Source organism: Harpia harpyja, chromosome 5 (genome assembly GCF_026419915.1).
Source record: "Harpia harpyja isolate bHarHar1 chromosome 5, bHarHar1 primary haplotype, whole genome shotgun sequence".
NCBI lineage: Eukaryota > Metazoa > Chordata > Aves > Accipitriformes > Accipitridae > Harpia > Harpia harpyja.
Window position 1 is genome coordinate 57,445,473 of NC_068944.1, and position 24,357 is coordinate 57,469,829.

The 24,357-nt window shown below is 35.5% G+C and overlaps 1 protein-coding gene across 50 annotated transcripts in view; it reads left to right on the top strand.

Moving 5' to 3' along the window:
- The window catches only part of RIMS2 (regulating synaptic membrane exocytosis 2), a 493,527-nt gene that overhangs the window by 295,935 nt on the left and 173,235 nt on the right, over positions 1–24,357 (top strand). For 34 of the 50 annotated variants that reach the window (XM_052787016.1, XM_052787021.1, XM_052787004.1 and 31 more), the window contains 3 exons: positions 2,708–2,734; positions 10,032–10,100; positions 23,959–24,115. In XM_052787016.1, coding sequence (XP_052642976.1) covers positions 2,708–2,734; positions 10,032–10,100; positions 23,959–24,115 — 253 coding nt within the window. The remainder of the gene's footprint in view (positions 1–2,707; positions 2,735–10,031; positions 10,101–23,958; positions 24,116–24,357) is intronic. The other 16 variants (XM_052787011.1, XM_052787019.1, XM_052787031.1 and 13 more) reach the window with 1 other exon arrangement.

Here is a 24,357-nt window from a genome sequence, read left to right on the forward strand (position 1 = left end):
TCAGTCTTCTAATGAAAGCTATTGACTTCCTTGGAACTCTGTGGAGCCTCATTTTACTGCAGAATCAGGATCCTGCTGTCTCACCAATTTCCTTTTAGTTTGTTGTGAATATGGTAAGTCAGTGTGATAATTTTAAATCAGTGTCACCAAATCTTACTTGAGGGAATTACAATAAAGCTGTTCACTAGTAGGAAAACAAATTGTACTTAATGGGAACATGCATCAGTGACTTTTTTTCAAATTATAATATGGAGCATTTTATGGTCAGTGACACAGACTATGAATGATGAATGTATTATAAGAATTTTACCTTAGAGGGCAAGAATAACACTAATTTTTCTCTTTCATGCTTCTTCCTTAATTTTTCTCTTTCTTTTATGGAGCACAGGCCTTGGGCATGTTATCTTTGTTTGCATGCATTGATGTTTTGTTCATAGAATATGGATATATATACCAGTATTGTATCTATTATACACCTATGATTTATTTATTCTATTTATCGTACATCTATTGTTTATTAAATACTTTAATTAAAAGGTATTTAACATGATACAGGGGTGTCTGAAAAGGCCTTAAACTATTCAAAATATTTTTCTTTTCCCTAGTAAAAGAAATATTTAATATATTAATTTTGTGTTGTTTGAAAATTTTAAAATAAATGTTATTAAATTGTAATTAAACTACAAAAATACTTAAAATCCTGTTCTGAAGCAGTTTAAGGGAATTTGATTATTTGTAACATTGTTGCTCTGGTTACTTGATGGAATCATGTTATTAAACTACTCTTCTGTCATGTAATGATGACAGAAAAGCAATGCTCTTTGTTGAAATAACTCAGTGGATAGGGTAAAGTAACCTTGCTAGGCAGTCAATAAACAGCAAGTCAAGTGACCTTTAAAAAGATTCTAAAAGATACAAGTCCGTACAGTAGCTTCTTTTTCTGGCTAAAGGTAGAGTGTATTTTTTTTTTCTAATTCTTGAAGCATAATAAACTATCATATAACAGTGTGATGGTTCTGATGAAGTTTTCAGATGGGCTTAATACTATTCTGACTTTTTCCTTTCTGTATTGTAACCATACAGAAACAAACATGGCTTCCTTAGTCCTCACTCCCATTATAATCTCAGTTTTTTTATATTCTTGTGGCCTTCAAGAAGCTCTACCCTTTTACAGATCTTTCCAGAAGTTAAAATCAGAAAGTCTATTGTTTTTAATTATATAAATAATTTCTAGACTGTGTTAATTGATTTTTTAAATTTTTTTTTTTTTGATGGCACTCTTGAACCTTTGGTGACTTTCTGATGTTGCTGGCATAAACTAGAAAACTTCTCCATACTCCATTTTTCATAATTTTGTAGCCAAAGAAGCTTCAGTTTTTCATGAAATTCGTAACTGGAAGAGATTAGTACCATGGAATACAAATATTAGAGAAGTTATGCAGTAAAGCTCCCATCTAAAAGTTAGTAAATGATGCTGAATGCCCCCCCCCCTGTAATTCACTTAATAACCTAATGGAATTCTGGAGCTGGGCCATAAAAATTAATTATGTTTGTCAAGAAACCCAATTTGAAAATATAGAGAGTTAGAAATTGTAAGTAGTAGATGATTTAGTGATATGGTCTACATATTAAAATAGTTGTTAGTACCTGGATGTCAGAAAAAGTGTGACTTGCCAGAAGGTACCTAGTCATCCAGTGAATTCTTAACAGCACCAGTTGGCAAGAAATTAAAATTTTCATTTTTCCTCTAGCTGTCATATCTTGTCATCTGAGGTGCATCATTTACTCATGGACTGTCACTCTTTAGTATTTAAGATGGTGTCTGTGAGCTGTTCAACTGTAAGGAATAAAAACATTCATAACGTCTTGCTAATGGCAAGATACTATTCATGTTATTCTGACTTCCTGGCTTCTTCATATTACCTAATGGAAGTCACATTTACAAAATCTACAAATGCAAAGTAACAATTCACATTTCCATAATTGTCCAGATATTTGCATACTATTATATTGTCAAGTCTAGAAAAACTGGTATGGCTCTATGGAAAGCTAAAATACATAAAACAGCCAGGAACTTAAGGAACGCAAACAATAAATCAGATATTGTAACTATTTAGTCATTGTGCTCACATCAGGACTCTTAAATTCACTGTTAACAATGATAATGTAGATAAGGTATTAATGTATGTACATATTTGCCTAATCAAGACCTAACTGGAGACAGAAGATTGACTGGAACATCACTTCTGAGTCTGTTAAATTTAAAGTAGGACTCATAGCTACATCTCAGGAAAGTTCTGCTAATAACTTCCTGCTGAGCTGCCAACAGCAGTGTGCAGTAACTTTAAGGGTAGCAGCTCATATTGTATGCCTAGCTGAACATACATTTTGCCCTTAAAATCTTAAACACTTGCTTATAGTAAGGTGTGCAGTTGTATTTCAGAACTGAAAATTACTGTAATAGCTCTACTAGTCCTCCATGACTACTGTGTATAAATGTTGATCCAGAAGTGATTGGCATTTTTGTGGTTTAATTTCTCCTAGCTGCTTAAGCTTTATAGTTTTGAATGAATGTGGCCTACAATATCAAATTCTTCAGTCTCCAGCAGCAATTATAACAAAGTTTAAGGTTCTAACCATCCCTGTTACATGTATTGATTCATGTATTTTTCCCTGACACTACTTCATTTCAATATTTGTTTTCCAGATAAAGGCTTATATTCATATAATTCAGGTAAATTTTCAGCATGCCAGAAATGCTTATTGCTTCCATATACATGCAAAATTTAATTTGATATTTTATTCGTGTGCTTTTGCTACCTATTGTGCAGATGCTAAATTGCTTAAATGTTCTTTGGCTTTTCTTGTCTGCTTTTCAGTCATAGGTCTTTTGTTGGCTTTCTTTCTCTATTCTTAACATCTCAGTATTGATATTGGAGCAGTATTGTAACACTATACTTGCTTTGCTTGTCTTTATTTTAGGTAGAGCTTTGGTAGGTAAACTGTAGTGAGCTGTATTAACTATACTAGGAAAATGCTATTTTGCTTAAGCTATATTAAAAGGAACACTGTTGTACTACAGCTATTTGAGAACTAGTGTAAGTATTTTTAGAATACAGACATGGGGTAAGTGAAGTACTGGCAAAATCAGTATTTATACTGACACGTATTTTTACAGTTTCATATTGATTTAAATCCCCAGTTACAAATCCAGTTGCTATATCTGAGAACTTTGCCTTAATTAAATATAAATAAATTAATAATTTACAGCTTGAATTTTGTAGTGCATTTCATGTGGGACTTTTTGCAGTTCCTGCAGTTTTAATTATGGGAATCTCTTTGAGAATTGGTTCATCTAATTATCTTTTAGTTATGTTTAAAAAATGAAACACATTGTTAAGAAAATAGATCCAATACCATGGTGGAGAGAAACAAAAACCCCACAGGGTGTTTCTTGAGAGTAGTACTAATAAAATCCAGTTTCCATTATATCTACCTTTAGTCTCCCGTGTTTCTTCTATTCCATTCTGTCCTAAAATAATTCTACATTCTTCCCATGTTTTATGATATCTTCATATGGGAAGAGACCATATTTGCTGTGATGACTGTGGACTTGTGCACATGTGGATTAGCCACAAATTTTAGCTTGATAACGTTTCTTTTTCTTTAAGAGGTTCTGATTTGTCTCTCTCTCTTCTATCCAGCAACCATTTTCAAAGATCTGTAGGAACTTAATTAAATTTCGTATTTATACCCCTCTGTCAATATAGATTGAATTGGTCAAAACCATAAAAAAACACTATTTTGTGCAGGAGGTTAAAGTGACAGATTGACATGGAGACAGCAGGACTGCATGAGAAATTAGCTCACACTAAGAACCCTCAGGCACAGACTGGATGAATATGAGAGAGCAAATTCTTAAGACAGTTGTTGTGAGACTGATTTTAGGGTTGCTTATATGTCAGCTTTGAACACAGAACAATTACAGGCATTGCTAAGTTACTTTAAGTGTTTGTGAAAGCCTTCTGTGAGCTTCAGGGAAGAAGCTCATAAGCATGCTTCACTACCCCTTGCTCCCCCAAGGAGTCCACAAAACCCTGTAAAAGCTTCCTGCATTGTAAGGGGCAGAATCCCCAGCTCAGGAGCTCGGTCTACTTTCTTTTTCCTTTTTTTTTTCTCAACAAGAAAAACAGAGAATTTCTGAGCCATAAATCTGGCGCTTCCTTCTGTATTTAAGCTGATTAAATTTTATTTCTCATTCTATCCCCTGTCCGAATCCATTCTGATAACTATATTGGTGGGCCATATAGGCTTTAGTAGAGTTTTGAACCTCGTGTTGGTCTTCTTTTGAGGCCTTTATCAGAAATATCAATGGGCAATACATGGAGCACAAAAGGTATTATATCTTGCATTGTTTCCCCTGTATATTAATAATAGAGTGGAGCACAGCTCTGTGCCAACTTTGGTTGTCATGTAGTATTCAGAATAACTTCAAGAACTCTCCACAGATTTTGGTTGCTTTGCAAGAAAATATTTATGATTGCATATTGTTTCATTCATTGGGAAGAGTTCTGGTTATTTAGAATGTTGTTATGGAGAGAAATGTGATTCTGTTGAAATAGAATAGAATAGAATAGAATAGAATAGAATAGAATAGAATAGAATAGAATATTTCGGTTGGAAGGGACCTACAATGATCATCTAGTCCAACTGCCTGACCAATTCAGGTCTGACCAAAAGTTAAAGCATGTTATTAAATGCATTGTCCAAATGCTTCTTAAACACTGACAAGCATGGGACATCCAAAGAAGGTTCTCTAAAAATTTCTTCAATGATTTCCTTATTATTTTTACTCAGAAGTTGTTAAAGCTTTCCATGGCCACCAGCACTGCAGCCCATGAAAAGTTAACAAAAAAATAAGTATTTGATTCATAAAATGGAATTAAACACCTCAGTTCTTTCTTCACATTATTCCTAGCCATCAAGATGAAAAAAGGGAAGGTTTTTAAACTAAGACACTACTGTATTTTAAATTCTTCTTCTGCCTAACAGAAAGTAAAAATGTAAATAGGAAAAACAGTAAAGTAGTAAAAATTTAAATACAAAGTACTTTTTAAATGGAAATTGAAAATAATGGGCCTAATGGTTTTTAGGTGGTGGTGTTTTTCCCCAACCCTGCAATGAAAGGTACAGCGCAAGTGCTGTAAACTTCCAGTTCTAGTGTGTACATGCTCTTGCAGAGTTGTCATGCTGTGTGGGATGGTAGCTTGTGCAGCAGCAGCAGGGAAGGAGTAGGTAGGTGTGGGAGGAAAGGAGGATGCTGAGGGTTATCAAATTCTGATGGGGAGGTTCTCCTCTTTCCCCAAGGTAAGCTGTCCCTGGAAAACAGTTTTATTGATAGTTTAAGGCTATTAAACCAAAACCTGCTAAAGTGAATAAGAATATATCTTTTGATTTTACTGGGGTTGGGGTTATGCTGAATTAAGGCTTTTTTTAATGTGGCTTACACTAGCTAATCATACAGCATGGGGTGTATTTTGTCTTCAGTCTGTAACTGTAATAACCATTAATCCTGGTGGAAGGCATTCAAAAGTCCATATTTACCATCTGTTACCACCCAGTTATCAGACAAAATGGTAATAATATCCCTAAGAATGTTTCATTAATAAGCTATGTTCCGGTGCAATGGCAGTGAGACTTAATTAATGCCATTCCTTATGTTTAAAATCCATCAAAGAAAAAGTTAATTAAATGCAAACCATTGGCACCAATGTGTTTATTTGATGCACCCGGTGTCCTGGGTGTTACATGCTTAAACTTTGTACTGAATTTTGAATTTATGTTAGAATACATTTAATCATCTTGCTTTTGAAATAAGTACCATATTTTATAACATATTTGTCAAACACTGTAAGATATTCTTTAAAAGACTAAATAACAGTTTCATTAGCAATATTCATTTGGAATAATTTGTGAGAGGCTTCATTGTCACATTTCCCAGATGAACTATGAATTGTCCTTTCTCTGTTTCATGATCAGTGGTTCAAATTGCTTAGTGGTAAATAATGAAGTGGTATTTTGACAAGATGTGGCTAAGGTGGGAATGAAGCCTAAATCTTCAACTTTACATTGTCAATAGGTTAAAAAGAAAATTACCATCTAAAATTAATATATAGCAGATGAAATACTCTTGCAAAAATTATAAGAAATATTAAACCAAGCTGCCAGCAATTACACTGGTATTTCAAATACTCAGTTCAATAAAGGATTTTGACCTGTGCACTTTCTAGTTTGTTCCATTTCTGAAGTTAATGGGAGACATTTTAAATAAATATAATCTGATTCCTTTGCAGAAGTTACATATTCCATGCAGTACTTCTTGACAATACATATTTGACATGCTTTCTTTCCTCTGTCCTTCCTGAAAACATTGATTTCCAAAGATAAAACCAAGTAATTAATTCTGACTTCTTAATTTCTTCTGACTTCTTAACCAGCATTTAAATTTACATTTATAAGTAAATGTGAAACATTACTTAAACATGATTATTTTTCAGTTGGTTTAAGTCTGTTAGAGTTGGCTTAAGGTAGCCTCTACTGGAGGAGAGAATAGATGTTCTGATCTGAACAAGCTTCATATCTCGTCTTACAGATAAAGTTTTTGTATTTAAGGGAGAAACTTTCCTCTTCGCAGTAGCAAAGGCAGTTGGAGAAAGCCCTGAAAACTGATTCTTCCCTTGATGCTACTCTTTCCCTACACTCACCCTTAGGGCAGGTCTCAATCCTGACCCGTTCACTTTCCCCATGCCCCAGCTCTTCCCTGCAGCTTGGATGGGAATGAAGACAGAGGTCTGTATATAAAAAGAGAAAAGCATCTCTAGATCCTGGAAGTTGATTTGGAGTTGAGGTATTAGGAGATTCTGGAAAAGGTCGATGTTGTTTGAGGGGACAGAGAGAGAGAGAGAGAGACCCCTGTCTTTTATACCCGTGGTCCGTTGAAGCTTCTTAGTCTCTCTTCTCTGCCAGATGTATCCTGTGACTACTACAACATATAATTTTAGCTATGCAGCTGGGAAGTCTAGAGCCCATTGTGACAACAGCTGGCTATTTTAATCCTCAAAGATGCAAATCTCTTCTCCAGAATAGAGAATATAATATTCTAAAAATACATTAAAGCAGATGTACTTAGTTGTAAATATAAACATAAATAAAAAGCAGCCTCAGTTGTAATTAATTAAATTCATTCATAAGGATGAATTAGATGATGAGTAAATGACATTCATTTAAATCATAGTTGAGTCAGCCCTCTTATGTCTTTCATGATACAAAACTTTCCCAGCATCCATGTGATGAGCATCAGCAAACTGTTCGGTTGCCCTCATCTTCCCATTCCACAACCCTCTCTCTCTGATAGAGCCTGAGCGATGTTATTGGCATCTCTGCACAGCAGCCAGAGTCCTGCTGCCAGATCAGTACCAGGGTTGCCAGAGGCCAGAATTGCACTGCTCTGCACTCCCTTCGGGGGCTTCTGCCTTTTAGATCCCAGTCAAATCCCAGCCAGACTAGTAGGGCTCTCTTGCTTAGATATTGTCCTTATTTAATGACCTGGGTTTGAATTAGTGGCTAAGGAGAATGGAGACTAATCCTTCTTGCCCACTGGCATGTATATCACCACACGAGTAGAAGGCTCTGCTGCAAATAGCAGCAGGAACAGCATCACAGGTGGAATGGATGCTCTTTCTTTGGGGAGCAAGAGAGATTTTCACTGGGCCTCTGTGATACTATAAGAAAATAATCAGATTGAATATTGTCCTTGTCAGACTTAATTGCTTTTGGAAATCCTGATCCTCAGAGTCCATTAGGAGGCTGAAAACTTTTCCTTCACTCCTGCCCTCATCTTCTAGGTTTTCTCAACTGCTAATTATGATCACTTGCTTGCTATTTCTTGTTTTAGAGAAAGACTTTACTTCTTGTTATTTCTTGAGTTCAAAGACACCTTTCCCCTTCCCCATTGTAGCATGGCTATTTCTAAACTTTTATAATAAATTGAACTAATAATTCTACCAGGTAAGAATTGCAGGGTGTAGGAAACCAAAGCATGGCTTTCCTTGTACTAATTTTAATTTCCTATTTGTGAGGAAACCCCCAACCTTTACTGCAATTAAATACCAATAATTAACATTGCTCTACTGGAATTGCATAATGTAATAGCAGGCTAGATTGTGTTTTCTAAGAATTAACACATATCACACTTATACCACGTTCTAGTTGAATAATTTTTAACAGACCAATTTTTATCCCAGAGGAAATAGTCTGCAGTCTAGTTTATCAATTCATACACCCACATCTTGATTGCTGCAATCAGTTCTGACTTCTCATAAAAGGCACAGAAGAACTAGAAAACATACAAATACAGCAGGAACAATCAGAAATACAGAATAGTTTGCATATGTAAAGGAAATAACCAATGATATTTCAGCTCAGAAAAAGAGATGTCTGTGGGAGAATGCAGAATGCTGATTCATGTTTCTCAGAATACAAAAGCTTGGAGGCCACTGTCTGAAATAACATAATAGAAATAAAACAGAGGGAAGTCTATTTCACACAATGCAAAATTAAACTGCAGAACTTACTGACATAGCATCTTATAGAGGCCAAGGGAATACTGTGACTCAAAAAGAAATTATGTGAATTTGTGGAGAATGGGTTGATTAATGACTTACAGTAAACAGGATGGCTTAGGAGAAGTCTCAGTTGCCAGGGCCCCTGCCTGCTGAAAGCTAAAAGGGTGCAACACAGAAAACTTTTTCCATACAGATCTTGTAAGCACACTCTTTCCACTAAAGGAGGACCTTCCACTATTCTGTGGTGGGTAGACAGATGTTAGACAGTCTGACAAACAACAGCAGTTCTTATGATTTAAATAATTTCCAAAATTTCTTTAGACTGAAAAAAATTTTATTTTTGTCAAAAATCCTCTTAGCACTTGTTCTCCCAGTTTTCTGTTGGGAAAGGAGGGTAGGGATCCTTCTGTGCCAGTCGCTCAGATAGAACATTAATCCTGCTTTGTCCTGGGCTTCTTTACATTTACTCCCAGCTTTTACTGGTATTTTTGTGTGTGTGTTTTTCAGAATAAATCATCCTGTGGTAGGAATAAAAAAAATCTTGCACATGATTGAAGGTTTGGTGACAATTAGATTAAAGCTTCTACCTTCTAGTTACTTATTTTTAGATGGCCAGAGAATTAGAACAGACAAACCATCTTGCTGAAGAACAGGGACTTTCACATTTAAAACAAGTAAATGAATAATTATTCACATGCCAGTGCTTAATCCTGATGTCAGCAATCAAATGCTGCTTAAAAGATGCCACAGAAGACAGAAGTAAAATTAAGCTAAACACAAACTGACATATATATTTGTCCTACGTGACCTACATTTTGGCTCTAATTGTGGATGCGGAATCTGCTTTTGCCAACTAAGCTCTAGCTATTTTGACAGGTGTACTCTTACAGAGCATTTAATAGTTTGCTGCCTCTAAAGTGTCACAGAGAGATTTTGTTTTTCAGGACACACTATATGTGTGAAGCTGCCTGTTCTCCTGATAATGATTACTAATACCCTAAAGAATCCATTTAATATTATTGCTATTATTAATTTGCCTGGTATTCAAAGACTTTGGGGAGGCATGGTGCCTTGTATATGAAAACTTGGAAGATGAACAGTGTGATGCCAGGTTCTATACGGAATGAATACATGTAGATAAAAAGTATATTTCATAAAAGCAATGTAGAGCTGTATTTCAGCATTTCATTGTATATTACGTTAAACATTTAGCTGATAATAGTTGGTACACTAATACAATTGCAATAATGTAACATTAATAATTTCCCTTATGTGCTTATATTAATGCTTCATTGTCTAGTATGAAATCCTTACATTTATTTATGTATTATTGGCTGAGGATAGTTATAACTTACAGGAAGATAAATGATACATTTCTGATTTTTTTAAATTTTTTTTTTTTGGCAGGGTCCAAAAGAATCAGCGACAGTGAAGTCTCTGATTATGACTGTGATGACGGAATTGGTGTTGTTTCAGGTATTACTGTCTGAATTTACTCTTCTACGTTCAGTAGAAATCTTTTTTATTTATAATTTATTATTATGAATTTTATAATGGTTTTCTAGTGACAAGTAAGTAGAACCTAAGTGTGTATTTTTCCAACAGACATAAAATAAGTTTTATGGGTAATGCATATTTAACCACAAAAATTACCAACAGAGGGAAAAAATCAATGCGTGAATTTCCTTGTTGCTTTTGTAAAAAGCAACAATTGCACAAAAGTGTTTTTCCATTAAATGTGAGGAGGTGTTTGATTTTTTTTGACAGACATTTGGGTTTGATATACCCTTTAAAACTTTATGGTGGAATAATAACACTTCCAAAGGTCTGAAACCTGAACATTTGAGACAGGACAGGAGATATCTTAACAGATAATCTGTTTTACTAAGAAGTATTGGAATTGGGAGTTTAATGAGTATTTGAGATAAAAGTTGTTATGTGAAAGAGTATTTCTTCTCCTCTTCTAAGAGAAAAGATAATACTGTAATCATAGCCGAAAACAATAAAATCAGAGAATCATATGCTTTTGCTGACTACAACAGAGAATATATTTAGGATGCAGCCATGCCTTCTTTAAACCAGTACTGATGGCTACTGATACCAGCAGAGAGTAGGCTGCACGGCTCAGTGTGTACTCCGTTACCCTACTGCTCTACTGAGATTTTTAACCCACTCAGAGTAGTTTGTATTAGTTTCTGGTTCCCTCAGCTCAGGTCTAGCTAAATTGTACATATACAGTGATTTGTGTACCTTACTCAGCACAGGTGGAGCAGTATATGCTGCCTGGTCTATGCAGCAGCTGTAAGACAGTGATCAGCTGGTCGGTCAAAACATGTTCCTGCCATGCAGCCACCTGTCAGCATACGTGCAGCTTTTACACCGGGTATAGTACATGCTGCTGGCAGGCTAAGGAAGGGTATAGAGGAAACAAGAGTCAGAGGAACACAGCTAGGCCTGGGCATAGAGGAAAACAAGGAGGTAAAATAGGCCATCCTGGATATTGCAAGGTGGGGTGCAGCCAAGTATTGTTAAATCCAAACATTTAGTGAGCTACCTAATTACTTGAGTTTGCACAGTCCTGTCTTAAAAACTGTTACCAGTCTGAGCTCAGATGCATTTCTGTGTTGTCTGCGTAGTCATCCCTGTATTTCCAGATATTTCATGGTTATCTCCTAGGCTCTGCTTAGTTTTTGACCCTGCTATGTTGCTATTCCCTTGCTATAGGTCTTGTGGTTGCTGGGAAAATGGGATAACAGATTTTTTTTTATTAAACAGCATGTACATTTTATCAAGAAGCCCCTTTTTTAACTAACATAATATTATACAGACTTTGCAGTACAAACAGGGCAAGTCATATTGTTAGCATGTTTATTGGTTCATTGTAGGTCTCTTATTAGAATATTTAGAAAGCAGACATTTTTAAGCACAAGTTGTCCTTGTTCATGTTGGAACAATCTAACCTTGCAGATATTCCACAGTAAAACTTACTCCATCTCAAAGAAATAATTTTTATCTTTTCTGTAAAAACATTCAGATTTTTGTTAACCTCTGCTCAAAGGGTTTGCTCTACTCTAAGGTTTCAGCAATTTTACCAGAGACTGAACACTGTGGATGCAAGACCACTAAATTTTCTATCTTCCTTAAATCATTTATCTTCAAACAGTAATAGGCTCCGTTTTCAGATTATTACCTTAATTAGAAAGCTATTTAGGAAAACTTAGGGCATTTTTATATTCCCACTCCCCTGTTTGCTTTACTACAGTCAGAAGACAGGAAGGATACGTAGCCAGAGTGGTGTGAAGTATTGGAACCAGAGAGGGGGTGATCCTCAGAAGTCCCTTGTTCCTACTTACTGTACTTTCGGTCTTACGTTGGTTAGCTTTCTGTATGTGCTTAGTAGTTACTAAGGCTTTCAGATTGCCTGTCCTCCCAAAGGGAAGGACTTTCATATTCCCGTTGGTCAGTTAAATTAGAAATGCAGCAACACAACTTTGGAGTTTAATAGTAATGGGAGGAAAAAAGGGGGGTTGATGCATATATGTCTAGGGTGCCCAGTATGGTGCCATTTTGAAACTGAAATCTTTCTATTGTCCTGGAAAAAGGTATCGAGTTTTGCAGAAGTTTTACCAGGTGCTTGAACATCAGCAGGATTCTTGTGAAACACCTAGATTTACAATTTTATGATTTCATAAATTCCTCTTTTGACAACTTGTAAAATTATGGTCTTTACAGTTCAGTGAATGAGTCTACTTCCCTTACCTAAGTTTTTGATGTACCTTTAGTTCCTTTAGGATCTTTTAGGTTTTGGATTTCTGCTGACAATTCTACACCTTAGTTGCATTTTAATTCAGACTGGCTGTGTGGGTGGGAAAGTTTGATGTTCTTTTGCTTTTGAAATATTTATTTATTGCCTTTCTTTTTTGTGCTGCTGTCACTATGTTTGCAAGTCTTTTGATTTATCCTTGTCTTGTCTTATCATCCACATCCTTCTCTTGTTTAAGGTTTTTCTTTTCATTTGCAGACTCGTCACAATCTTGGTTTAAATATATGCCTTCTTTGCACGAAGCCATTTGTCTCTCTTTGTTTTCTTTCTTTCTTACTTACCCCAGTTCTTTCATTTTGTATTTTCAGGTTTTATTTAACATGACACTTCACTTTGCTCTTTTTCCTTCTGCCATATAAATACTGTATCACATCAAGAATGTTTGCTAATATCTGTCATGTACTCTCAGTGATCCTTTCCATAAAATTAATGCTTATTCAAAGTATTGGACCTGCAAACTAAACTCCAGAAACCTTTAAGAAGAGCAAGAATTCTCTTTTGGTTTCTCTTTACTTTTATTCAAAACAGTGGACTAGATGACCTTTAAAGGTGCCTTCTAACCCAAACCATTCTATGACTCTCTGATTCTATGAAATCCATGGACCTTCCTTGATCTCATTATGTATTTATTTATAGTTCACTGAAAGATATATGCTGTCTGGCTTCACCATTTTCCTGATTGAAGCTGAGATTTTCTCTTGCTCCACAACACCTTTTTATATAGCTGCTCTGGTATTGGTCCCCTAAGGTCAATTGACTTCGTCTTTGGATAAGCTGGTGATAGGTAGAAATCCATCAATGGAAGATCTTTCTTAATGTACATCTGTAAGCAAGATTGTGTTAGACTGTATTTGCTGAAATAGAGGGAACTTTATAAGCTACAGTTCCTTGCATCATCATCTATTTTTAATATATATGCAGTTGATGTTTGTCACTGCTGTGGTACTTTTGATCCACAAAATTAATTTTCTGATGATAAAATGCTTAAAATATGTCTATTTCCAATACCATACTTTAATTTTTACAAAAAATTCAAGTATCTCTTGGAAAAATTATTCATAAAAGCTATCACTTCTGGTGGCTTGGATCTTATCCTGCTTAGACAAACTTAATAAACTTCAGGCTTATAAAAGAGTGTTGTTCCTGTCAACAGGAAAGGCTTTTAAGAAAATAATGATATACTGATTGAAAAACTTCAGTGTCTTTTTTTCTGGTTATATGTGTATTCTACACAAGCTACTGTCAGAAAGGGTTATAACATATAATGTATTTCAACAAGTAAGCAAAAGCGATTTTTGACAAGATTTTAAAATAGCTCTCTTTATATACAATATACATTCATTTCATCTCAGTATCAAAACCACTAGAACAGAATCTTTATTATATCTCATCTCTGCTGGATTTAATCTTAGTACAGGATAGCAGAAGGAGAGGCACTAGCAGTTCTGGTTTTGTCTTTTAGATTGCTTGTACATAGCCTTCAAATCATTTAAAGCATTCATTTTGCTGTCCTGAACAATAAGCTTTGGCCCTCATAAAGTTGTCTGTCATCAGCAATTCTGTGTGGGAGCACATCAGCCCCTTAGAATGCTGTTACATGCTTATTGATAAAAACAATACAGTATTTTTATATTGATTTTAGAAAAATTCCAGATCACTTTACAGAACACCTTTTAAATTATCATAATACTAAATACAATTCAATGAAAAGCAGGGTGCAGTTTTGTGGGGGTTTTTTCTTTCTATTGACCAAAGTTGAATGGGCATTACAGTTAATGAAGTTCAATGAATATGGACCGTAATTTCTAACTAGTTTTCTTCCCACATACTTCCTCATAGTGTATATTGAACCTGCTGTAACCTACTAAGTACAAGTAACCTACTGAGTCTGACTTTATGAACAGAGACATGTATTGTCAAGACCATTTAATCATAAAAAGTCTCACCTATCACTGTTGTGAGACTTAAATATTAAGTGTGAGATATTAATGTTTAAAATTCAGTTCTACACCAATATCTCATCTGCACTACATCACTTTATGAAACACTTGTAATCTGAGATATGTTTCAGCAGATGAATCCTGGAAGAACGTAAGGCAGTGAATTCTGCATAAACTGCATTGCAAATCTCTGTAGAGAAGAGCTTTTCCAAGTAAAAGAATGCAGTCTCCAGCCTTGAGAAGAAAACCATTTATGGTGATAAGTTTTTCTCATTAGGCAAAAGATAGCAAGTTGTCTCAGGAGCAAATAAGATATTTATTCAGAGGATAGTTACAGCCAAGTAGATTAAAAAAAAATAATAACAACCAGTAAAGAAATTCTTACTGAAATTACAAAAATTATTCTGTTTTTGAAGAAGAATGAACAGCAATTATTCATTTTTGCTTCACTTCTCAAAATACGTGAGGAGTCCTTTGTTCAAAAGAGTTATTTCACTGTCATGTTGCAGCCTTCCCTGCAGAGGAAAAAAAAGTCCTCTCTACTTGCTGATAATGTGAACTGCATTTTTATACCTGGATTCTGTTGATGATTGCTGCTCAAAGCAGATACAGAGCACACAAATACTTTGGTTACAGCTTGAAATCAACTGCCTATTGAAATATATCTTACAGCATTAGTATGTAGAGTGGATGACTTCTACCCTTACTAAAATAAATGATGTCATTGTAGATCACCAGCTAGCCCTAAATGGGAGTCTGTAGTGTCCCAAAAGCCTGGTAACTATAGACATAAATATTGACAAGCTTTTTCTTTTATTATGTGTTGATACCCATTCCCCATGTCTTTTGTGGGTTTTTCCTTGAGTAAAAAATAACTTAGTGTCTATGTGTCTTGAAAATTTCTGCCAAAATTGGAAGTGAGATTCAAGCAATCTTAAAATAGTCCTTATTGCTGATCCATTAGGTCAAGGGGTCTTTAACCATTTTCCTTGCTTTTAAACAAATGAAGTGTATATTTTTTACAACTTTATGCCTACAGTTCTTAACACAGGAATTTTTATTATCATTCTTCAAGCTTTTCCTTGTATTTTTAGTTTCATTTTTAATTTATCAAATGCAAAGTTTAGTAATACTTTTACTATCTTCAAAAAAATTTCTGTAGTATCATTTCCTCAGAAACGTCTTTCTCTTCAAACATCCAAATTCTCTCAGTTAATACCTTTTTTTCCTAAAACTAGTTTTATATTTTTAAGTATAAGCTGTATCACTCCATTTTGAAAGTAAAAATGTAATTAAATTCAAGTTTTATTTTCAGATTATCAGTAATTATCAGCAGCATTCTCTTCTTTGAGTAAAGTTAAGCAAATATGAACTCAGCATGTTAGTTCAGGTTCTACCACAGTCCCAATATCTACAGAGTGACAAAGGCATCTAACAGATAGCGGAAAGCTGCAAAGCAGTTGCATTCCTATCAGAGACTTGATCAATACTTCTCACATAAGGAAAAGCCTAGTTGGGATGAGTTACAAATGTGGTGATGAGCACTTCTAAGAAGGAAATGCTCTGTGAAAGGACTGATAAATTCCAATCAACAGTGTCAAGAGGAGGCTAATTTGGGGGACTTGCTGGACAGCAGAAAATATACATGGATGAGTACTTAAATAAGAAGAAACGTTATCTGTATAGTAACTGTGTTTTTTTCAAGCTTTTTGTGTCATACTGGGTGTAGGGACAGCACTGAAAACTTGTCAAGCTGTGGTTTATTGCTCTGTGGGAATGTTCTTCGTACACATTAATGCTAAAAAGAATTGTCTCAAGTGTAATGGGTCCTTACATATCATTAGAGCAGTAGAGCTAGAAACACCTCTTGAGGAACTGAGTTACTATGCAGCAAGTAACCAATTGTTCCTACTGTAATGTTTTCTGGTTCCTTTCACTATATTTTCATTCTTCCCATATCTGTAGAATAATATTTTGATGCCAAAAAAATCCCTAAACACATGCATAACATACTTTTAATTTATAGAGTATTCAAATATTAATAATTGAATTTATTTGATCAGTTACTGTCAGCACTTTTTCAGAGGACATCCAAATTCTGCATTTAGATGTTCAAATCACCATAGAAGCTGAGCACATTTGTATGAAAGAACTGAACTCTCACCAAAGTGCCCCTGTGTGAAATCTTGGTACGTTAAGCATTTCTGGAAATTTGATTATATAATTGTTTTTAATTAGTGGTTGTTCTAAACCCAACCACAGTGAGTGTTAAAAATTAAATATCTGATTAAGAGAAGGCTTGACACCTCAATCAAGTACAGACGTTAAAGTGGAGAAAACATCACTTAACATCAGTGTCTGAAACAAGCCAATTATTTTGCCTGTGATGAACAGCAATTCTAATATTGCTTTTCTAGTACAATTTTAATACAAAGAGTTTCTCTCAAGTCAATCAAGCAGCAAGACATCTAAATTAAAAGCTTCATTAGTACTTTTCAGTGGGTTTTTTTAGGTTTATTTTAGTGTTGTTGATGTGAACCTCCTATTTGGAGGTTTGTGATTTTCTGTAATTTTGTGCCTGAAAGCTGCAGGATTTGATAACAATTTATTAATATTAGTATTTACTGAACATGTACACTGCATAGCATAATATTAGCACAGTACAGCCATACTGTGTGGATGAATACTTTAAGTCAAATGTATTAATATTCTCTCTTAAAACAGATAAAATTAAAACTTCATCTCAGAGGAACCTATATTTAGTGTGCCTTGTAAAATCCCTCATTTGATGTGTATCATAGTTTTTAATGAAACCCTCCCATGAAAAGAAGAAAGTGGTAGCATTGCAGATATCTTTGTCATGTGCCCATCTCACAGTGTCCACAGCTCACAGTTGTTTATTGCTGATTATCTCTATACTGATTATCAGGTTCTGTGTGCTTTGTACGTTGATTTAAGATGCTTGCCATAGTTATAGAGCCTTTGATTCTATGGTAATGACTTAATATTTACAGCTGCAAGCAGATTCAAATGTTTATCCTATTTTTACTACTGCTATAAATAACTATCTGCTTTGCTCAGTAACAGCTCCTTGGTCAAGTTGCACTTATGACCTGTTTTTACTGGGTATAATTTCTTTCCGCAAGAAAATATTTTTACTTTCTTTCTCTAACCTTATTTCCAGGACTTGGAATATTTTTGAAATTGGAAGTTAAATCATACCTTTTTCAATCGAGAATGTCACTGTAATTTTTGGAATGTCACCTGTCTTGAGAGAGATGGGAATGTTTCAACTCCTGGGCAAGCAAAGCCAGTCACGTTCTAGAAAGAATTAAGTTCTCAAGTTAGGAATACCAAAGTTAGTTACCACTTCATATCCCATGGTCAATCAATCATCAGTAGCAGCTTCAAAGTCTGTTTGGGGTTTAGAAGAACTCCAGCTTGATGGTTAAACATACTTGTTACAGTGCTGGCCACTTCTGGGGTGTAGGGATTGGTGCTAGGTGTGTTGTTACGCCTCCCATGTAAGCTTTGTGTTACTGTCATCTTCCTGAAACTTTGTAACTGAGGAGCTGGCCCATTGCTCTCTGCATCTCTTGTGACTGCAGGGTCATCACATGCTTGTCTTTCCTCTGAAGCTCATGTGTCAATGAAAGGCACAAATTTCCTATATACAGAAATATTTTGTTTGATAAATAGTAATTGCAACAAAAGCCATTGAAATTCAATGAAAGAATAAACAAGTGAAAGATGATTGAATCAATTATTTTGGTATCAGCAGAGTCTCAATATACTTCATCTTGTGAAATTTATTCTTAAACAATTTCTTAGGTACTTTTGATATTCCTGCCATAGCCCACTGTATCCAAGGTGGTTTCTTATAGTTTCTAAATTTTGGGTTGAAATCCCATACCAGTTGAAGTCTCAAGGTGGAGTCTAGTATGTACCATCTTTTTCATCTGGTTTCAGCTGGAGAAAAAAAATCAGTGCATAGGTGGTATAAAGACATGGTCCAAAACTGATCAAGAAACTTCCTAAGCTTTTACCTTTTGGGTCTGAAAATTTTGTACACAATTATACTTTTTTCTCTGAATGTGTTTCTCAGAACTGGCATAGTCTGAGTGACTAGTCAGCTAGCCCCTACATAAGTCTAGCAGCTTTCTTAGATTCCCAGGAAATGAAAAAACAGTTTTCACCTTATCCCTATTCAATTATTTTTAAAAATACTCTAAGATGCATTATGTCAGGACAAAATGCAGGGCTTTGGATCCCGAGTGGATGGAAGCATCCTCCTTGCATCCTTGATTTTGGCACCTAAGTTCAAAACAAGGCATCTTATGTGACCTGCATCTACATGGCTGTGTTAACAACATGTAGTTTTTTGGATCATTTTTCTGAAATACCTGATTTTCCTCATGCATTCATACAGTTTAAATATTTTCCTTTACAGCTTAGATTTTGTTCTGGTTGTAAAGTGTTGGAATGATAATGACTATACTCAAGAAACCTAAGAACCTTACTGGATCTATCCCTAAACTCCTTCCTTTCCACATTAAACACATGTTAATATTTTCTGGTATTGCAACTTTATAGAATGGACATTTTTATTGAATAAAAGTATTAAATTCTACAGATGTTCTCAGAAACTTGTGTTATGTGAAAACCTGATATGGTTATTTTCAGTATGAGGTAGCATTCTGTGTTGCTTTGACTCCTAGCTAGTGAAAATACATAGTGTGAAATAAGGCAGAGCACTACATTAACTCTACAAAACTGAAGGATGACTTTGGAATTAACTCATGTTGGTGGGTTGCCCTACTGAAACTGCTGCTTTTCAATGTGTGACCTGTTGGCAAAAGAGAAGTTTGTAAATATAGTAGTTTCTGTTTTGAGTGAATTAATTATGAATTTCAAAGTTTATTTTCTGGCAACAAAGCATAGAGAGTATTAATCTGTTTCTTCAAACACAGCTTAACATGTCTAGTTCTGTTGATGCAAAATTATTAGGAGTGCTGATAGTTTCTGCTGTTTGAAATTGTTACAAGGAAACACTACCGGTGTTAGTTATCAGAAAGCATTGCATGTCTGCTTCCAATTTAATGTAAAACATTTTTTGATCAGAATTATACTTGACAATTTAATTAGATAGTCATATATTTTGATTTATTGCAACAATAATGCGCAAGTGGTCAATACAATAACAAGTTGGAGCTTGAGGAGGCTTTTTTAAAAATGAATTAATTTGTTTAGGTATGCAAATTTAATAAATTTAATTATTTTTATTTACTAGTTCTCACTTCTAGGAATTTTTTAGACAGAGTAGGTTTTTTGTGTTTTGTTGACTGAACTCCTTGCCCTTCACTATGTTCATTCAGGTAGAATACCTTATGCTGTTGCTCATTCCCCTTGTACTTCAGTGTCTGTACATACCAATTATTGTATAAAACTGTTTATTTGAATGTTAGATTTTCTTTTTTTAAAGGATTTTCCCATTTCTTCATATTGCTGCTCTTCATTATGTTTTTCATCTCCAAATGATACAAATGCTTCCTGTGTATGCAGAATACTAAGAACCATCTCTGCATTTTTTATATCTATAGATATGGATTATTAGGGTAATAATAAAAAATATTCTGTCATGTGTACTTGTACAGTAAATCATGGGTTTTATTTCATTATATATAAGTTCATAATAACTTGCTCTTCACTTATGTGTGTGGTGGGTTGATCCTGGCTGGATGCCAGGTGCCCACCAAAGCCACTGTATCACTCCCCTCCTCAGCTGGACAGGGGAGAGAAAATATAACAAAAGGCTTGTGGGTCGAGATAAGGACAAGGAGAGATCACTCACCAATTACCGTCATGGGCAAAACAGACTCCACTTAGGGAAAAATTAACTTAATTTAATGCCAATCAAATCAGAGTAGGGTAATGAGAAATAAAACCAAATCTTAAAAAAGCACCTTCCTCCCCACCCCTCCCTTCTTCCCGGCTCAACTCCACTCCCGGTTTTCTCTACCTCCTCCCTGCCAGCTGTGCAGGGGGATGGGGAATGGGGGTTTATGGTCAGTTCATCACACAGTGTCTCTGCCGCTCCTTCCTCCTCAGAGCAGGACTTCTCACACTCCTCTGCTACAGCAGGGGGTCCCTCCCATGGGAGACAGTCCTCCCTGAACTTCTGCAACGTGGGTCCATCCCATGGGCTGCAGTTCTTCACGAACTGCTCCAGTGCTGGTCCATTTCACGGGCTGCAGTCCTTCAGGAGCACACTGCTCCAGCATGGGTCCCCCGCGGGGTCACAAGTCGTGCCAGAAAACCTGCTCCAGTGTGGGCTTCCTATGGAGTCACAGCCTCCTTCGGGCACCCACCTGCTCCGGTGTGGGGTCCTCCCTGGGCTTCAGGTGGATATCTGCTCCACCGTGGACCTCCATGGGCTGCAGGGGGACAGCCTGCCTCACCATGGTCTTCACCAGGGGCTGCAGGGGAATCTCTGCTCCGGCGCCTGGAGCACCTCCTCCCCCTCCTTCTTCACTGACCTGGGGGTCTGCAGGGTTGTTTCTCTTACATGTTCTCACTCATCTCCTTAGCTGCAGTTGCAGCTGTGCAGCAACTTTTTCCCTTCTTAAATACGTTATTCCAGAGGCGCTACCACTGATGCTGATGGGCTCGGCCTTGGCCAGCGGCAGATCCGTCTTGGAGCCAGCTGTCATTGGCTCTGTCGGACATGGGTGAAGCTTCTAGGAGCTTCAGACAGAAGCGACCCCTGTAGCCCCCCCGCTACCAAAACTTTGCCACACAAACCCAGTACAATGTGTTTTCAGAGTATGCCTTCCTGGAGATAACTTTTTATTTTCCCCAAATGTATCATCTTGTCTTTTAGAGATTAAAACCTTTCTGCCACTTTAAGACTATCTTTAGAAATTTGTTTATTATTGCTATTTATGATACTTTTCAATTAATATAATCAGCAAAAATAACTGATAAGCCATTTTCCAGATTTTTCAATTTTTAATGGAAATATTAAACATTTTTTGAATAAGCTGTTCACTGTGAAATTAGAAAAGATGTGATTTGCATTGTAAGGATGCTGTTTGCAATTAATCACCTGTTGTCGTAGTAAAAAACCAAGCCTTTCTAAATTATCCCAATTTCTGTTGGGCTTATCTGCAGAAAATACAGATTTGGGGTATTGTTTTATTTCAGTCTATGGCATGATATCATAGCATAATAACTGCTGGTTATTTCAGTACATTTCTTACTCTTTACACAATACTTTTTGTCTTAGTGTTATATACCATAAATTAAAAACAGTAAAATATAAAAAATAACACTTAGGAATAGAGAAAATAACTTGTAGTATATACAAAAACAGTCTGCAGAGCTCTCACTTGGGGTCTTAACTCAGAATTGCTTATAGCTCTTTTCCTCTCTGCAGTAGCAGATAGTGGCCTACAAAGCTCCTCACAGGTCACTTGTATTCCCTTGGTTGCCTGTTACCTGTAGAATTTTTCTTTTGATGACATCTTGACCAGAGTCTTCAAAGAACCTGCAAAATTATCCACTTCATTTTCCTGCCTCTCTGTGCTCTGCAGTGCATTTCATGTTCTTCCAGCTCCTGGGCAAATTAAAATATCTTCTATATCCTTTCGCTGCTTTCTCTAGAAATGCTGGTTTTATCAATAAGTAATAGTTTCCGATGCATTATTTTTGTACTGAAGACAATATTTGTTTAGTATATAAAACTGGCAAATATCTCATGGATGTCCTTAAGAAATTTATTATTGCTTTGTTACATTTTTTATTTTAACATTATTGAGCTTTCGGCTGTTACTTTAGCTCTTTCTCTTTTGGTTAAAGAACTGCAGAATTGCAGAGTCTATTGATTTCCAGACTGACTTGCAAAAACTTTATTTAGACATCTTCTATATTTTACTCGTTAGTGAACAACACCCTGTTTCAAACACAGGTAAAATTTCCCCTGTCTCTCCTTTGGTGATTTCACCCAGAACTGTGTTGCACTGGTCCTTATATACTTAATCAGTGTGTATGCTAATAAGTGTACTTCATACATGGCATAAAAGTCTGTAGTTCATTACTGACTCTCAGCTTAGACTACACATAATGTGGCTTGATTGCTTTGAAGTGAGGAAGGAGTATCTGATCCTCAACACTGTTATATTAATGTAATGTAATGGTGATGTGCTATTTTTCCCCTCTATGTACACAGATACACAGACACACACAAAGCAGCTTACACCTAAACACAGGAGGAAGAATTTATTTATCAATTAGAATGGTCCATGTATATCCTTGTCCTAAGGCCATACAGTGAATATAAATACTCATTTGGAAGTATCGAACATTCTTGGAACCATAAAATGGACTGAATTAATGAGGTTTTGCTTAGGTGCTTACCAAACATTTTCCAGGAAGAAAACTAAGAACAATCTGAAGTAGAAGACCAAATACAAGCCAGAATATTTCCAGTGCCAGGTGGATTTCTCTAAATATTCTTTACTTGGTTACTGTCTTCAGAATAAAAAGTCAGTTATATCAGTTGTCATAGCCACCAAGAGCTGTCTGAAGACCTATTTCTGCAAAACTTTACCATCAGATCTTTGCAATTCTCCCATTTCTTATCATCGTATATTAATCTGATCCTCACAAAATTTGTGGAAACTTCTTGGAAATTGCTGTGTAGCTGGCATCTTTTTTTCACAGAGAGCATTGTACACTGGGACAGTGAATTCAACTTTTTCAATTAGATGCAGACAGTCACTTTAACACATCCAGCTTTTAAAAAAGATTTTTCTTAAAAGCCTATGTAAAATGTCCACATGGTAGCCTTTTAAGCTATTGTAACTGGGAAGGCTTTTGCTTAGGCCATTTATGCCTATTATCCTAATTCAAGATTAGGTCCAGGATGTAAGCAGGTGTCTGCGTGGCCTTAGCTCATATATTTGTGAAGGAATCATGTTTAAGTTCAGAACTGTGAGTGAAATCTGATGTAATTGAGTCATTGTTTCTTTAATTGTTTCTGAATTACTAATCTTTCTTGAACCCGAACTCTGTATTTAACCCCATAGTAGTTTCCTATCCCAAATTTTTAAACTGAATTTTGGATTAGTTTTTAATTGTGGATATTTCTGTTTGAAGTATATTATACACAATTGTTACAATACAATTTTAATTACAAATGCGATAATCAATTTTGTATGGTATTCTAAGGAAAAAAGACAGTTTTCTTATTTTTATTATTAGTCCATCACATTGACCACAAATAAATGGTAAATTTGGATATATTTATTATTATTAATTCCCCAGTTTGGTGCATGGCAATTTATTTCTATACTTTTAAAGTATAACTATAGGAACTGTAGCTGTGCTTAAATTAAGCATAACAACAGGAATCAACTTTACATATGTATTTTTTATTACAAAACCCAAGAAGAATACATGATAACATTCTTGATCAAGTTCCACCTTTTATCATGCTTCTAACTACTACAAATATGGTAGGAAATTAAAAAGTGCAATTTCAAATTAATTGAATATTTGCATTTCTTTTTAGATTATCGACATAATGGGAGAGATCTTCAAAGTTCAACGCTATCAGTGCCAGAACAAGTTATGTCATCTAATCATTGCTCTCGATCAGGGTCCCCTCACCGTGGAGATAGTATAGGACGGACTAGATCGTGGTCTCCCAGTGTCCCTCCCCCACAAAGGTAAACTGTTATTTAACTATGTAGGTATATAAATTTAAGTCGTATTGATCCTGTACAATACTGGAAAGAATCTCCAGACTTTCAAAATGGCAATCAATTAGTTAGATCTTATGAAATTATGTAAAGCCAATAATGTTTTTTCTTACATTATACTGATGTGAAAAAATTCACCTACTTTTGTCTTATTTTTCACCAAAAATCAGTACATTCCAGTCTAAGGAAAGGAAAATATTTCTCCAGAT